The sequence below is a fragment of the Rhincodon typus genome, chromosome 16 (assembly GCF_021869965.1).
Source record: "Rhincodon typus isolate 14 chromosome 16, sRhiTyp1.1, whole genome shotgun sequence".
In the NCBI taxonomy this organism is placed as follows: Eukaryota; Metazoa; Chordata; class Chondrichthyes; order Orectolobiformes; family Rhincodontidae; genus Rhincodon; species Rhincodon typus.
In genome coordinates, this window is record NC_063347.1 from 2,721,436 (window position 1) to 2,738,283 (window position 16,848).

The following is a 16,848-nucleotide window of genomic DNA, read 5'->3' on the forward strand; positions in this document are numbered from 1 at the left end:
CCGAAAAGATCGATTGAATTGAACACTCGTCGCAATGCCCTCCCCAGCTGGTAGCTGTACCTGGTCTGCTGTGCTGCGGGATTCTGTCAGCGTGGGCACAAGGCCTGGTGTCAGGAACCTGCTGGGTCCATCTTGGCCAGTCGTGTCATTCAGGTCGTCTGGCGGGTTGGCTCTGAGCACAGCGTCTGCTCGTCCTTGCTGCACGTGTGCCACGTTGCGCAGTCTATCCACGTCAGGCCAGGAGAGCTTCAGAACCTCGACCGCCGCCTGTTTGGCCAAGCCCTGACATGTCAGCAAAGGGGACAGCGAGTCATCATTGTGCCTGTTGACCCACCTGTGCGGACGGTGCCCTCCCATTGGCTCCCAGTGAGGGGGCGGCCTGCCAGTTCTCCCATTTCAGAATCAAACACTGCCTTCCTGTCTCAGTAACCATAGCTTGGCATTGGCTGTCTATCACCAAGATGCCCTCAGAAGCCCTTGCTACAACCGTTTGGACCCAGCCTCAAAGAAATCAGCCATGTTGGTTTTGGTCCTGGAGTCACGTATCTTCCCAGATTGGGTTGGGGTTGCTGTCTACCTCTGCTGAGGTAAATCAATCCTTTTATCACAATCCAACAAATGGGAATTGCCTTCTCTTTGATGGAAGGAGTTACTTGGTGGGAGTGGGGTTGCGGGAGCAGGTGGTCTTTGTGGGCTTCGGGGGTTGGGGGGGTCACAGAGCTGAACCCCAACAATTGTCCATGTCTCCAAGAGGGGGCAGCACTCCCTGTAGCTGGGGGGTGGGGGAGGGGTTTCACTGATGATGAGGGTTAGGAGCAGGGGGACAGCTGTGGGCCGAATTGCTTTTCCCCACCCCCCCAACTGCCGGTTCTTTTACCTGCAGGTGCTGCGAGCAGGCCAGGGGCCACTGGCTTCTGGAACTTTCTCTGATGGCATGCCACAGACCTTCAGCAGTCACTTGCCCTGGAGGGACAAATGAGACGACAGGTGAAGCTGACCAATGGAACGTCCTGGAATAACCAGCCAATAGTAATCCCTGCTGTCAGCAATAACTTTCTGTCAATAACATAAACCCACTCCGCTTACCAAACCTTTGTTACCACAGAAACAGGAAGCCATTCTACGTAGCCAGTGTGTCCCATGTACGAACAAAACAAAAGTCGAGCACCAAACAATGTCCATGGAATCCATATTCAAAAGGGATTTTCTCAATGAGTTAAGGCGCTGGTACCAGACACATATAATGTTATGATCCCAGCTGATGTTATCACTAGACAAGCCTGAACCTGAAATCTGGCTTGATTGTCAGGGTGTTTTTTTTGGCTTTAATGAGGCAGATTTTCACTGAAACACAAGCATGCAATAAAACAAAGGTTTGTGACACAAAAGAAATGTAGCCAAGACAGAATAAACTATTTACATGCAACACATGGTTAAGGTTTTTGAAATAAACAGTAAAAATACAATCCCATTGATCCCACCGACATACCAAACACCTAAAAACAATCCCTTCTCTGTCCCACGTGGGGTTGACATAGCCATGACTTCAACTCCTCATGTTGAGAATCTGTTACAGTCTGGTTAAACTTTCTCAGCCCCACACAGCACAGAGGCAGCGTGGTGGCTCAGTGGTTAGCACTGCTGCCTCACAGCGCCAGGAATTCAGGTTCGATTCCAGCCTTGGGTGACTATCTGTATGGAGTTTGCACATTCCTCCTGTGTTTGTGTGGGTTTCCACCAGGTGCTCTGGTTTCCTCCCACAGTTCAAAGATGTGCAGGTTAGGTGGATTGGCCATGCTAAATTGCCCGTAGTGTTCAGGGATGTGTAGATTAGGAGGGTTATAGGGGGATGGGTCTGGGTGGGATGCTCCAAGGTTCAGTGTAGACTTGTTGGGGCAAATGGCCTGTTTTCACACGGTAGAGATTCTATGAACAAATAACCTCTTGGTTTTAACCAAACACTTTTGGTCTAGAACATTTAGTGAACTCCTTGCTAAAGTAAGCCATTTTTTGTGAAGTCTGAACTATTATCTCCCTTTCTTAGGAGTAACTGTTTTACACATCAAGCTTCAGCTAAGAACCCTGTAGAACTGTCCCAAACAGAGACTAAAATGCTGTTTTCCAAGATATGGATATTTACCTGAAGCCCAAAACTAAAATCTAGAATTGTTGATCTGAAATCTTCATCCTCTGGATTTTGTTCACTTGTAAACTCTCCCAATGTAACCTAATTCTCATTAGCTTCTAAAACAACCTCTGAGATTATTTTTAAAAAGACTTCACATGGCTACAGAAATACTTACAAATTAATTGTTAAATTCCTCAAGATGCACAGAAAACTAATATTCTATTGGTTCAAAGTTCAAAATGCAAGACTGAAAAATAAAAGATTTATAACTGATACACCTTACACATCAGAAAAGTTACTGGATGGGGTGGATGTTGGATTTTTCTGTAAAAACAGTTAAGATTCACTAGTTTAATGTTAATCCCAAGGGTGGTGAATGTCTGGAACAGGCTGTCAGAGGTAGTAGTGGAAGCGAGTACAATTTTGTCATTTAAAAAACTTTCAGACAGGTACATGGATGGGATAGGTATGGAGGTATATGGACCAAATGCAGGCAAATGGGACTCGTTTAAATGCGAAAACTGGGCAACATGGGTAAGTTGGGCCGAAGGGCCTGTTTCCATTCTGTAGACATTTATGACTCTATTTCTGGTCTGTCCATTTGCACATTGTAAAACTGGTTAAAGTGTGGATTGTAGTGAACACAGCCTCTGATGTGGGGGCTTGCAATGTACTGAGATAGACATTAACATTCAGCAAAGTTGCTGGAAAAGCTCAGCAGGTCGGGCAGCATCTGTGAACAGTTCTGAGGAAGGGTCACCGGACCCAAAACGTTTTTTCCTTCACAGATGCTGCCCGACCTGCTGAGCTTTTCCAGCAAATTTGTTTTTGTTCCTGATTTACAGCATCCGCAGTTCTTTCGGTTTTTATTAACATTTAGCACCTTCTAAACCCACGACCACTTAGAAGGACAAGGGTAGCAGATACATGGGAACACCACCCCCTGCAAGTTCCCCTCCGAGCCACTCACCATCCTGACTTGGAAATATATCGCTGTTCCTTCACTGTCGCTGGGTCAAAATCCTGGAATTCCCTCCCTAAGGGCATTGAGGGTCAACCCACAGCAGGTGGACTGGAGCGGTTCAAGAAGGCAGCTCACCCCCACCTTCTCAAGGGGGTTAACTAGGGACAGGCAATAAATGCTGATCCAGCCAGCGATGACCACACAGTAAGAGTGTATTTTTTAACAAGACCCATGCCCATAGGACGGGTCAGTCCCTGAGGAGCGCGGTCACTCACCTCTCATGCTTTCCCGGAGTTGTTGAATACAGGGGTTCATCAGTGGCTTTATGTTTTGTGGCTGAAGAAAGGAGTCGGCTATGCTGGGACCGAGGAGGCTTTGGAGAAACAAATAAAAAGTCAAGAGATTCTATTTATCAGCGAATGCTGGCCTACTCTCTTGTACATTTGGTAGATTGATTAGAGTACTTTAACATAACAGAAGAGTTTGCTTGGGGAGATTCACCCAGTTTGGTGGATTGGAATGAGAGGGGCTTACATTTTGTGAATAGATTCTGTTCTCTGAAGTTTACAATATCTGTTTGAAGCACAGACAATGCTGTTTTGATAGGGGTAGACCCTGAGAGATTGTTAACCGCCCCCCAGGACTGGGGGACACATTGGGGCCCTGCCTCAGGGTAAGGGGCTGCTCATTTGGGACTGAGGTGAGTTGAAATCTCTCCGCTCACAGGGCTGTGAATCTTCGGAATTCTCTCCCCCAGAAAGCTGTGGTCGCTCCAACCCTGAATTTATTTAGACCTGGGAAATTAGTTTGGAATCAGGGGTTGGGAAAAACAAGCAGAAAATTGGAGATGAAGCCTAATATCATACTGAATGGTGCAACACGCTCAATGGGCCGAATGGCCCACTCCTGCTGTTAACCTTTCTGCTGTTAAATGCAAATACAGTATAAACCCTCCTGGAAGCATACAGGATTGCCTTGCAAACACTTGCTTTGCTTCAGGAGAGAGGTGAGCTTGATGGACTGACCTTGGGTTGGGTTCTCCACTATTTTGGTGGCTTCAGAACAGCTTTGTCTGAATAAATTTTCACCGGTAAAACACTGCCATGAAAGCAAACTTTCCTCCCAATGCCCGCTCCCCCCACCCCAGCCCTGCAGACTCTTGGGCTCCAGAAGACCATGTTGTTGGCTGGTTTATTGGAACAAAGGGGAATCTGAGCTGTGACACAGCCTTTAAAGGGCCACAGCAAATTTCAACAGGCCTGCAGAAGGAGCAATGGCAATGGGTGGCTGGTGAGCGGGGTCGGGGGTGGGGGGCGCGGTTTGTAGAGGGGTGATAACAGTGGCTGGGGTGAGGAAGATATCACACTTCATTTTGAGCAGGTTAAAAATAGTGCCCTGAAAAGGAAAAAATGATTAAATTTGTGTAACGCCTTTCTCAACTCCAGGATGTCCCAGAGTACTTTAAGGCCAATGAGACACATTTCAATGAGTGGCCACTGTTGCAGTGCTGGAAATGGCACCAACCAACATGTGCACAGCAAGATCCCAAAAGAAATACACAGCAACGCGATAGTGAAAAGCCAAATCTGTTTTAGTGATGCTGGTTAAGGGAATAAATGTTGACCCAGGGTTCCAGGGAGGATTCTCCTTTGAAATATCTGGTGATAGGATCCTTTATACCCCTCCGAGAAGGTAGGTGGGAACTCCTCAATCAAAGTCATCATAATTGGTTCAATGGGCTGAGGAGTGGCGGATGGAGGTTAATTTGTATAAATGCCAGGTATTGCATTTTGGCGAAACAAATAAGGGCTGGAATTATACAGTTAATGGTAGGGCCCTGGGTAGTATTGTAGAACAGAGAGGCCTTTGGGTTCAGGTCCATAATTCTTCAAAATTTGCATCATGTATAGACAGGATAGTTAAGAAAGCGTTTAGCACGCTTGCCTTATTGCTCAGGCCTTTGAGTATAGGAGTTGGGGTATGTTTCCATGCTATATGACTCTATGACTCTAGTCTTACCAAACCAGAGGGCTGTTCTCTCATCACGGAGAGCTGGGGGTCAGTTTAGCTCAGTTGGCTGGGTTGCAATTTGTGATGAGTTCAATTCCTGCCCCAGCTGAGGTCACCATGAAGGACCCTCCTTCTCAACCCCTCCCCTTGCCCGAGGCGTGCTGACCCTCAGGTTAAACCCGCACCATCGCTTGTCTCTCTAATGAGACCTATGGTGTGATAAGACCAGGGTGACTTTACCTCCATCACCAATCCACCACCTAATAACGAAAGGGTTGGTGATGTTTGTCCATCCCGCTCCCTCACTTGCCTGTAGAGGTGCTGCTTGTACTCAGGCTCATTGTCAAACTCAGTGTCCTCTCCTGAAGACCAGGCCTGTAGCTCTGGTTCGCATCTCTCTGCTGGAATCTCTCTGTCCCTCTGGGACATCTCGCTGCGTAGGTGCAGTCAGGGAGCTCCTAAAACGTTCTTAAAAGTATGTCCACCTAACAACAATTTATATTCATGTACATCATTAATGTGGATAAAAACCTCTCAAAACAAAATAAGTGTTATCAATTAAAATTTGTTACTGAACTGCATAAAGGGTTATGAAATCATAGAGTCATACAGCACAGAGACAGACCCTTCGGTCCAACCAGTCCATGCTGACCACAATCTCAAACTAAACTAGTCCAACCTGCCTGCTCCTGGCCCATATCCCTCTAAACATTTCTTATTCATGTACCAAATGCCTTTTAGATGTTGTAACTGTACCCGCATCCACGACTTCCTCTGGCAGTTCATTCCACACACGAGCCACTCTCTATGTAAAAAAATTGCCCCCATGCCTTTTTTAAATCTTTCTCCTCTCACCTTAAAAAATGCCCTGAAAAAAATGTTCTGAGGAAGGGTCACCGGACCCGAAACGTTAACTCTGTTTTCTCCTCCACAGATGCTGCCAGACCTGCTGAGCTTTTCCAGCAACTTTGTTTTTGTTCCTATTGTTAAAAAATGCCCCCTAGTTTTTAAATTCTCCACCCTAGGGAAAAGACACCTCCCATTCACCTTATCTATATCCCTCATGATTTTATAAACCTCCATAAGGTCATCTCTCAACCTCTTACGCTCCAGTGAAAAAAGTCCCAGCCTACACAGCCTCTCCTTATAATTCAAACCCTCCATTCCCAGCAACATCCTGGTAAATCTTTTCTGAACCCTCTCCAGCTGAATAAAATCCTTCCTGTAACGGGGTTTACCAGAACTGGACACAGTACTCCAGAAGAGGGCTCATCAATGTCCAATTAACAAAGGATCAGTCAAAAAGCAAGGTTTATGGAGGAGAAAGAGGCAGTAACATTTAGACCGCATCCAGTCAGCCAGACGCATGACCATCAATAGCAGCCCAGTTAAAACTATGTGTGAGAGGGCCGGGCTAGCAGAGAGCACATGGGGTTATGAGGTTGAAGGAAGTTAAAGAGATAAGGAGTGGGTAGGAAAAGGAGGGAATTGAAAACATTGTACATAGTGCCTTTAACTCAGGGAAACATATGAAGGGCTTCACACAATCCCTGTCATACAACGCACAGTGCCAAAGGTAGAAAGGACTATTATAACAGATGCAGGTGTGTTACTGAATGAATCAAGGCTGAGGCCGTATGGAGAACCCACTGACAAATTCGTTGCGATCTCTTTGGTGATTTATAAAACACTTTACCCGTGATTATCCAACTTCAGCACAGCCTTGGCTTCTACCAGTGTGCAGGGGGCCATTCAGCCCCTCAAATTGCTAGCACTGAATCTACTGGAGGCCATTCTGCCCCTCTTGAGCGTCCTACATATAGGAGGAGCCTATTTATCTGATCCTCTCCCCCTCAAGCTGCTACATAGGAACTGGAGGAGGTCATTCAGTTCCAGGTCTGATCCATTGACTCAACCTTGCTTCATATCTCTTTAATATCCTCACCCTGCACAAACCTACCGATCTCAGATTTGAAATTTTCAGTTGAGCCTCAACAGTTTAGTTTATTTTTGGGCTGGAGTGGTGAAGAATTCTGGGTTTTTGCTGCCCATTGTGTGGAGAGCTGCTCTGTGACATCAGCCCTGACTGGGCTCACTCCAGGCTGAATGAATCCCTCCCACACACACCCTGCCCCTCTCCTCTGCTACCCCATCCCTCCCCTCCCCACCCCACACCTCCCCTACCTCCCCTCAGCACCTAAACCTACACCTCCCCTTGCCTCCCCTTCCGTCTGACACATCTCCACCAAACCACCTGCCCTCCTCATCCTGGAAACTCTCTCCACCCACCCTGTACTCTCCACAACCCTCCCTACCCCTCTTCCATTCCCTACCCCACCTCCAACCTCGCCCTGCCCCTATCGTTCCCAATCTCTTACCTCCGCTCCCCCAGACACCTACGTTCCCTACTCCCACACCATCCGCTCCTCTCCTCACCCGTCCACTCCAGAGAGAAGCTTTCTATTTGTTGACCAAAGGAGATGCTTTTGTACAATTCCAACACTCACTGGTGAGGAAGTGACACACAACGGGTTAGGAATGGAATTCCTAAATTTGGGATAAGTGGCAGTTGAGCGCATGCTGCCAATAATGACGTGGCTATAATTGGGAATGATCCAAGCTCCCCTCCAAACCAGCCAGCATCCTAGTCTGGAAGGATATCAGTTTCTTTCACTGTCATAAATCTGTCTCTCACATTTCTCTTGCTGTTACACAAACCCTAACTCTAATTGGAACTTTTCCTGTAACCCTAACTCTAACTCTAAACCAACACCTAACCCTAACCCTAACCCTAACCCTAATCCTAACCCTAACCCTAACCCTAACCCTAACTCTAACCCTAAGCCTAACCCTAACCCTAACCCTAACCCTAACCCTAACCCTAACCCTAACTCTAACCCTAACCCTAACCCTAACTCTAACCCTAACCCTAACCCTAAGCCTAACCCTAACCCTAAGCCTAACCCTAACCCTAACCCTAACCCTAACTCTAAACCAACACCTAATTCTAACCCTAACCCTAACCCTAAACCTAACCTTAACCTCTAAGGTCCGTGATTGGCAGCTGCTCCTGCAAGCAGCAGCTATGTGTTGGCGTCTTGATACTTTTGCAGCAGTAGTGCATCTCCAAGGGAACACCGACTGGATCAAAACCCTGGAATTCCTTCCCTAAGGGCACTGTGGGTGAACCTACAGCGCATGGACTGCAGTGATTCAAGAGCCAGCTCACCCCAACTACTGAATGTTCTCCTGACCTCTCTGAGGAAGTGTCCCTTAGCTCCATTTCCTGGGATCAGTCCATATTGAAGAGAATTTGTTTGTTCATGAAGCTTTCTCACCACTGAATCATGCAGAGAATATCCAGCAAAGAAACAGGTCATTCAGCCCATCAGCTGGTACTCTGCTCCACTCAAGCCTCTTCCCACTCCTTTTGACCTCATCCTATCACCAAATCCTTCTTTTCACTTCTCCCTGACTTGGTGCTTTTAGCTTCTCCTTGATAATATAGAGATCCAAACCCTTTCTCCCACCTAGACACGTTTCCAAATTTCACTCCTGAAAGGTCAACTTTGGACCAGCATCCATCAGCCACAATCCAGTAACCTAGTAACATAAACCTCTTCCCTAGCAACGTAGACCTGTATCTTAGCAACATTGACCAGTATCCCAGCAAAATGGACGTGTAGCGATCTTCGAGGTGTACCCCAGCTACAAAGGTACTGCACCCCGAGCAATATTGACCTGTACCCTAGCAACATAGACTGGTATCCCAGCGACATAGACTTGTACCCTAGTAACATGGACCTGCATCCCAGTAACATGTACTTGTACTCCAGCAACATGGATACGACTGGCTAGCAATATTGACCATTCTCGTAGCAACATGAACCCATATCCTAGCAACATCGATCTCGATCCTAGAACTGATGGAGCTAGATTGCAGCAAGTTAGCATCCTGAGGAATGTTCCTGACCTCTGGAATAACTGGAGCCCAGTAGCCGGTGTCCTGCACTGTTCCCAATCGCCAGTTCACCTGAGAACCACAGACCCAGTCATCAGTAATAAAGCAAACAGTTTGAGCTAGTCACCTGGGACACCAGCTATTAGCTCCAAAGGTGAAAACCTTTGATGTGGTTAATCATATTTTGTTTCTTAATTAGACTGCTGTTGTAGTCTTGTCAGGTTAGTGAAATAACAACTGATGTGGTATCGCAGGACTGATTTACATCAAGGTTTTGATCTTTTGGCTGTACATTGTAGGTCAGTGTTTGTTAATGAACGGGCTCTCTATACAGCAACAACATGCACCTGTTCCTCGCAATGAGACAGCACTGCCCCAAGTGAACATTCACTGTTCACGAGTCAGCTGTCGACCACATTAATCAACAATTGCAATTTTACAACAAACCAGCAGCCTCCACTTTCCCATGAATTATTCAACTTATTGAATTTAGTCTCAGGAATTTGCAATCTATGCATTCAGTGACTATGAGCGTTGCTGCCTGGGTCCAGCATTTATTGCCCGTCCCTAGTTGCCCCCTTGAGAAGGTGGGGTTGAGGGACCTTCATGAACTGCTACAGTCCATGTGCCGTGGGTTGACCCACAAAGACATTAGGGAGGGAATTCCAGGATTCTGACCCAGTGACAGTGAAGGAACAGCGATTATGTTTCCAAGTCCGGATGGGGAGTGGCTTGGAGGGGAACTTGCAGGGGGTGGTGTTCCCATGTATCTGCTGCCCTTGTCCTTCTGGATGGAAGTGGTCGTGGGTTTGGAAGGTGCTGCCTGAGGATCTTTGGTGAATTTCTGCAGTGCATCTTGTAGATAGTACACACTGCTGTGACTGAGCGTCGGTGGTGGAGGGAGTGGGGTGTTTGTGGATGTGGTGCCAATCAAGCGGCTGATTTGTCCTGGATGGTGTCAAGCTTCTTGAGTGTTGTTGGGGCTGCACCCATCCAGGGGCAAGTGGGGAGTATTCCATCACACTCCTGACTTGTGCCTTGTAGATGGTGCACAGGCTTTGGGGAGACAGGAGGGGAGTTACTAACCCTGGGGCAATGATATTGTTAGACCCTCGTCTTAGGTGGAATGTTAATCAATAGAAAATGCTCCAGAAACGCTGAACTAAGTGATGCCTTTCAGACAAAATGTTAAACAGAATTCCAACCCCTTCCCCATCGTTGTGTGTCCTCCAGGTAAGTTCCCCATGATGAAAGTTACAAAGAGTAGGGAATTCTCCCTGGGGTCCCACTCCACATTGATCTCACATTCAAATTCACAAAAGATGGAATAGCTGATTGAAGTTGTGTTGCTACATGTGGGGCCTTGCTGTGCATGAGATTGCTACATCGAGTCGGCGCCTACACTTCGATGAAAAATATTAATCGGCAGTAAAGGACTTTTGAGACACTGTGAGGTTGTGCAAGTTGCTATCGAAATGTAGCTCTCCCTTTATTTAACAAAAAATCTTCTCTAACTCTTTCTCTTTGTTTATGATTCTCCTTGAAACCTCTCCCACCCGGTCCTCAACCTTGGTGCCTCTGACTTGGTACCTTTGTCTACATGCCTCATAAAGCTGGGGGTGGGGCATTTCTCTACAAACACACCAAAACCCACATCTCCGCCTACCTTGCATTTCCAGCTTGTGTTAGGCCGTATTTCAGACAGACTCACAGAGCTGTGCAGCATGGAAACACACCCTTTGGTCCAACTCGTCCATCCCGACCAGATATCCTAAATTAATCTAGTCCCATTCGCCAGTGTTTGGCCCCTATCCCTCTAAACCCTTTCTGTTCATGTACCCATCCAGATGCCTTTTAAATGTTGTAGTTGTACCAGACTCCACCACTTCTTCTGGCAGTTCGTTCCATACACGCACCACTCTCTGCGTGAAAATATTACCTCTTAGGTCCCTTTTAAATCTTTCCCCCCTCACCTTAAACCTATGCCCTCTAGTTTTGGACACCCCGTACCCTGGGGAAAAGACATTGTCTATTCACCCTATCCATGCCCCTCATGATTTTATAAACTTCTATAAGGTCACCCCTCATCCTCCGATGCTCCAGGGAAAATAGCCCCGGTATCCCTTTAGCTCAAGCCCTCCGACCCCGGCAACTTCCTTGTAAATCTTTTCCGAACCCTTTCAAGTTTCACAACACCCTTCCAAAGCAGGATTTCCAACGTTCTTTGTGCTTGCTCTGCATTCCCAAGTTTCCCCCTTTGCAGCTCCCCACCACAGGATGAATCTTCCCATCCCACCCTGAGGCAGGTTAACGTACAGAAACAGAGCCATTGCCTGCTACCATTGAGGATATCCAACTGTTGATGTACCTGACAGAGTGCTGTCCTCTCTCTCTCTCTCCTCGCTCCCCCTGGGTCTCTGAATAACTCTTACTTCTGTATTTGGAACGCAACACCCCCTCCAACCTCCACCCCGGCCCTCACTGCTCCTCCCCCACAGTTGTCGCGACAACAGTATTATTCACCCATTTAATACTGAGTAATGATTAATGAAACGGAGGAAATGCCGCCAATCTCTAATAGTTAATAAACGCTTGTCAGAGATCCAGCACAAATTTATAATGACTTGCACTTAAGTAGCGCCATCGAGGGATTCAAACAGCACAGTCTGAGAACCACCGCACCCCCAACAATCTTCCACATTTGTTCCTGATGTGGAGATGCTGGTGTTGGACTGGGATAGACGGTGTTAGAAGTCACACTGCACCAGGTTATAGTCCAACAGGTTTATTTGAAATCAGAAGCTTTTGGAAGCGTTCCATGTGTTCACTGTGCGACTTAGTGTGTGAAATAAGAAGGAAAATGATCAAAGAGTTGGTGTCTTACTGACCCACACTGACTTTTAAGGTCAGACAACACTACATCCATCAAACATAGGAACAGAACCAGGCCATTCAGCCCATTGAGTCTGCTCTGCCATTCAGTGAGATTGTGGCTGCTCTGATAATCCTCAACTCCACTTTCCTGCCTTTTCCCTACAACCTTCCTGAGTAAAAATCTGTCTACCTCAGCCTCGAATATACTGAATGACCCAGCCCCGACAGCCCTCTGCGGTAAAGAATTTCACAGCTTCACTCCCCTCAGACAGAAGGAATTCCTCCTCATCTCCATCTTAAATGGGTGACCCTTTATTCTGAGAAGATGCGATCTGGCCCTAGACTGTCCCACCAGGGAAAACAACCTTTCCACATCTTACCTTGTCAACTCCCCTGAGAATCTTGTATGTTTCCACAAGGTCATGTCTCATTCTTCTTAGCTCCTGTGAGCACAGACCCATTCGACTCAATCTCTCCTCATCAGACAGTCCCTCCATACCCATAATCAGCCAAGTGAACCTTCTCTGGGCTGCCCTCAATGCCAGAGTACCTTTCCTTAGGTAAGGGGCCCAAAACACTGTTCCTGTCTTTACATAGAACCTGGACTGAATCAGGTTATTTTTCAGTCTGGAGGAAGCCCCACTCTTTCAGAAAGATGCAAAGGCTATAGCGAGAGTGCAAAAATAAATCCTAAAGACTTGTTCCTGGGACGAGGGGTTTGAGCGATGTTGGAGATGCTGGGACTGTTCTCATGGGAGAACAGATTGAGAGGAGGCCTGGGGAAAAGCCCTGGGGAAAATTGATGCACAGAGAGATCTGGGTGTTCAGGTCCATTGTACCCTGAAGGTGGCAACGCAGGTCAATAGAGTGGTCAAGAAGGCATACAGCATGCTCTCATTTATCGGACGGGGTATTGAGTACAAGAGTTGGCAGGTCATGTTACAGTTGTATAGGACTTTGGTTTGACCACATTTGGAATACTGCATACAGTTCTGGTCACCACATTACCAAAAGGATGTGGATGCTTTGGAGACAGTGCAGAGGAGGTTCACCAGGATGTTGCCTGTTATGGAGGGCGCTAGCTATGAAGAGAGGTTGAGTAGATTAGGATTATTTACATTAGAAAGACGGAGGTTGATGGGGGACCTGATTGAGGTCTACACAATCATGAGAGGTATAGACAGGGTGGATAGCAAGAAGTTTTTTCCCAGAGTGGGGGACTCAATTACTAGGGGTCACGATTTCAAGGTGAGAGGGGAAAAGTTTAAGGGAGATATGCATGGAAAGTTCTTTACGCAGAAGGTGATGGGTGCCTGGAACGCATTGCCAGCGGAGGTGGTAAAGGCGGGCACGATAGCGTCATTTAAGATGTATCTAGATAGATACATGGATGGGCAGGGAGCAGAGGGATACAGATCCTTGGAAAATAGGTGACAGGTTTAGATAGAGGATCTGGATCGGTGCAGGCTTGGAGGGCCGAAGGGTCTGTCCCTGTGCTGTAATTTTCATTGTTCTTTGTTCTTTGAGGCTTGATCGAGGTGTTCAAACTCACCAGGATAGAAAGGAGGTGGTGAAACTGCTTGTATTGGTGGATGTACCAAGAACCAGAGGGTACAGTCTTAAGGTCACTGGTGAAAGAATCCTTTTTAAATGCAGCAGCTGGTTAGGACCCAGAATTTAGTGCCTGGGAATGTGTGATGAGGCATATTCTGGACTTCAATGATTCAGTGATGAAGAGAGATTATACAAATTAGGCCTGTTTTCTCCAGAATTCAGCATTTTAAGGGGTGGTCTAATCAAAGTCTTTGAGATATTCACAGGAAAAGACAGAGTAGCTAAAGATAAACCATTTCCATTGGTTGGGGATTCTAGAACTAGAGGGTATAGTCTGAGAATTAGGGCCAGAAAGATGTTAGGAAGCACTTCTACACGCAAAGTGTGGGAGAGATTGGGAGCTCTCTTCCACAAACAGCAGCGGATTCTGGATCAGTTGTTAATGGTATATCTGAGATAACTTTCTGTTAAGCAAAGGTAAAGGGTTTTGGGCCCAAAGGCAGGTATATGGAGGTAGGCCCCAGCTCAGCCACGGTCTTGTTGAATAGCAGAACAGACTCAAGGGGCTGAATGGCCTACTCCTGTTCCTATGATTCAAGCACAGATTTTAAAAGGGAATAAAATAACTGTTTGAAATGAAAACGTTTGCAGGGCCACCAGGAAAGGGTGGTGTACTGGGAGAATCGCTCCCACAGAGAGCTAGCACAGAGACGATGGGCCAAATGGCGTCCATCTGTGCTGTGACCATTCCCCGATTCCACAAAGTTGTGTCAGAGTGACCTGGGGTTGGCTGTACAGCGTATAACAAAACACTCAGGAATGTGGTCATTATGAGACAGTCAGACCTCAGGGTAACAGAGACAGACTGGTGATGTGGGCAGACCTGGGTCAGGTACAGTTTAACAGAGGGGAATGCCAGGGTGATATGTTTGGAAAGGAAAAGGAGGAAAAAGGCTAAATAACAAAATAAAAAACTACGGTGTTAGTGGGTGCTGCAGGACTGGAGAGTCCTGGTGTGTGTTTGTGTCTAATCTTTACAAGTGGCAGAGTAGGCTGAAAACTTGTTAAAAAGTAAACGAAGCAACATCAAGTACAAAAACAAAGAGATTATGCCAAACTCTGCTGAACTTTAATAGATTGCCTTAGAGATAGAGGACTGGAATACAAAATCCAGCCAGCTAGGGCAGTAGGCCACTGAGCCCATCAAGGCTGATCAAGGTGTTCAAATCCCAGAAGGATTAGAGGAAATAAGGAGGCACTGTTTTCAATGGAAGGAGGGTCATTAACTCAGGACAATAAAGATCGATGGTGAAAACAGCCAGATGTGAGGAGAACATGTACGTTTTAAGCACAGTGGGTTACAGCGATGGGGCACAGCCTGTCAATCAGACCAGTGTAAGCAGATCAGCAGGAACTCCTAACAGGCAATTGGACCAAAGAGATGAATTCAGAGGGCCGTGGGGAAAGAGCAGGGGAGTGTGGCTAACTGGAGAGACAGAATAGGCACAATGGGCCAAATGGGCTCTTTTTATGTGGCACGAGTCTGTGAAACTGTCAGATATTAAAGGAAGAAGCCGATAATAGCCTCGAAGTGACATAGCTGAGGAAAATACGCTCCAATCGGCTGGTGGTTTAGGGATTGGGTGGGGGGGCGGTGTTCACAGAGGTGGGGATGGGGCGGTAACAGAGATGGGCCTGGGATGAGGCTGGAAGTTGGTGTTGGGGAAGAACGTGTTGCCATAACGAGAGGCATTGAGTGGAAATTCTCTGCCTACGAGGGACAGAAGCTGAGGCATTGAATAATTTCAAAAGTTACAAATGAGTGGAACGAAGTGGCAGAGGTTATGGGAGGAGAGATTGGGGGAAATGGGGCCAGCTGGATCGTTCCAGAGAGCGGGAGCACGGAGCCAAAACGTTGTGGGCTCAGGTCTGCTTAATCCCCATGAACATATGGATCCACCAATTAGCTTGGACAGTCCAGCCCAGATTCTCACAGGTGTTGATCTGGCTCAGGAAGTGCTCACTAGCTGTCTTCTCATCTTTCCCAACAGCCAGAGCCTCCCTCAGGTACTGGATATCCTTTACACAGCTCAGCTCCGGGATTCCCGTCAACATCATCAGGGAGAAGAGAGTCACCAGTAGATTGGAGTGGAGGCGTAGGCTCATGTAGGCCTGAATGCAGATATCCTACAGACACAGAGAGCGAGAGTTCACAGGTTAGCTGCCTCGCTCCACACTCCACAATCCCATCGGAATTCTGGAGAAACGGCTCAAGGTGTTGCATGCAAACGCTCAGTGTCCTGGTACTCTCCCTCACCAAACTAGATCCATCCAGGATAGACAGTGGTCCCAGCACAGATCAGAGATGGAAACTTAAAATATCAAAGAAAGGAATACCAGAGATGGGATACCAAAGACAGGAATACCAGAGTCCGGAATACCAGAGATGGGAATACTGGAGTTTGAAATACCAGAGATTGGAGTACCAGAGACTGGAGATTGGAATACCATAAACTGGAATACCAGAGATCGGAATACCAGAGACCAGAATCCTCAAAACAGGAATACCAGAGACCAGAATCCTCAAAACAGGAATACCAGAGACCAGAATACAATGGGCAGAATGAAACCAGAGATTGGATAATAAGAGGTTACAATACCAGATTCCAGAATTCTGGATCCAGCACTAAAGTGTGTGCTACTCCAGTCTTGGGTTTTTGGAGACCAAATAGGTTGGAACATTGGAATCTGTAATATCAGAGGCTGGGATACTGGAGACCGGAATACCGGAGACCGCAGGCCTGGGCAGTGAAATACTACCCTGTACCTACCTCCCAATGGATCATCCACAACATCCTGCCCTCTGTAATTCCCAGACCGCCCCCTGCTCCTCACCTTGAACCTCTGGAAGTAGAGACTGGATCGTCTGTTCACACGGCCCATCACATACAGGAAGTCCGGGGTCAGGACAAAGGGAACTCTTTCCCGGTTCACTCCCAGAATCCTCTTCGTGTTGCCCAGGATGTGACCAAAGTCAATATGGAAGAAATTACCTGGGAACCAGGAAAATGGGAAAATAATGTGATCCACAGCTGCTAATCACTCACCAAAACCAATCAGGAACGGGAATCTGGAGAGAGAGGATGTGATTGGGGGAATACAGGGAGAAGGTCCTGAGGAAGGGTCAGTAGACCCGAAACATTAACTCTGATTTCTCTCCACAGACACTGCTGGGCCTGCTGAGTTTTTCCAGTAATTTCTGTTTTTGTTTGTGAGGGAGAAGGTGGGATTGGGAGATACTGGGAGAGTGTGGGATTGGGAGAGGGGTTGGGATTGGGAGAAGGGTTGGGATTGGGA

At 47.1% G+C, this 16,848-nt stretch overlaps 2 protein-coding genes across 2 annotated transcripts in view; both read right to left on the reverse strand.

The window, feature by feature from the left end:
• LOC109924009 overlaps positions 1–11,460 on the reverse strand; it is a 15,053-nt gene extending 3,593 nt beyond the window's left edge. The window contains exons 1-5 of the mRNA XM_048606522.1: positions 11,432–11,460; positions 5,413–5,587; positions 3,368–3,465; positions 878–963; positions 61–282 (exon numbers count right to left, since the gene is read on the reverse strand). Of these exons, the coding sequence (XP_048462479.1) occupies positions 61–282; positions 878–963; positions 3,368–3,465; positions 5,413–5,531 (525 nt within the window). The 5' untranslated portion in view covers positions 5,532–5,587; positions 11,432–11,460. The remainder of the gene's footprint in view (positions 1–60; positions 283–877; positions 964–3,367; positions 3,466–5,412; positions 5,588–11,431) is intronic.
• Positions 11,461–14,558: 3,098 nt separating this feature from the next.
• The window catches only part of LOC109924008 (phosphatidylinositol 4,5-bisphosphate 3-kinase catalytic subunit gamma isoform-like), a 10,064-nt gene continuing 7,774 nt past the window's right edge, over positions 14,559–16,848 (reverse strand). Inside the window, exons 6-7 of the mRNA XM_048606521.1 lie at positions 16,387–16,544; positions 14,559–15,678 (exon numbers count right to left, since the gene is read on the reverse strand). Of these exons, the coding sequence (XP_048462478.1) occupies positions 15,415–15,678; positions 16,387–16,544 (422 nt within the window). The 3' untranslated portion in view covers positions 14,559–15,414. The remainder of the gene's footprint in view (positions 15,679–16,386; positions 16,545–16,848) is intronic.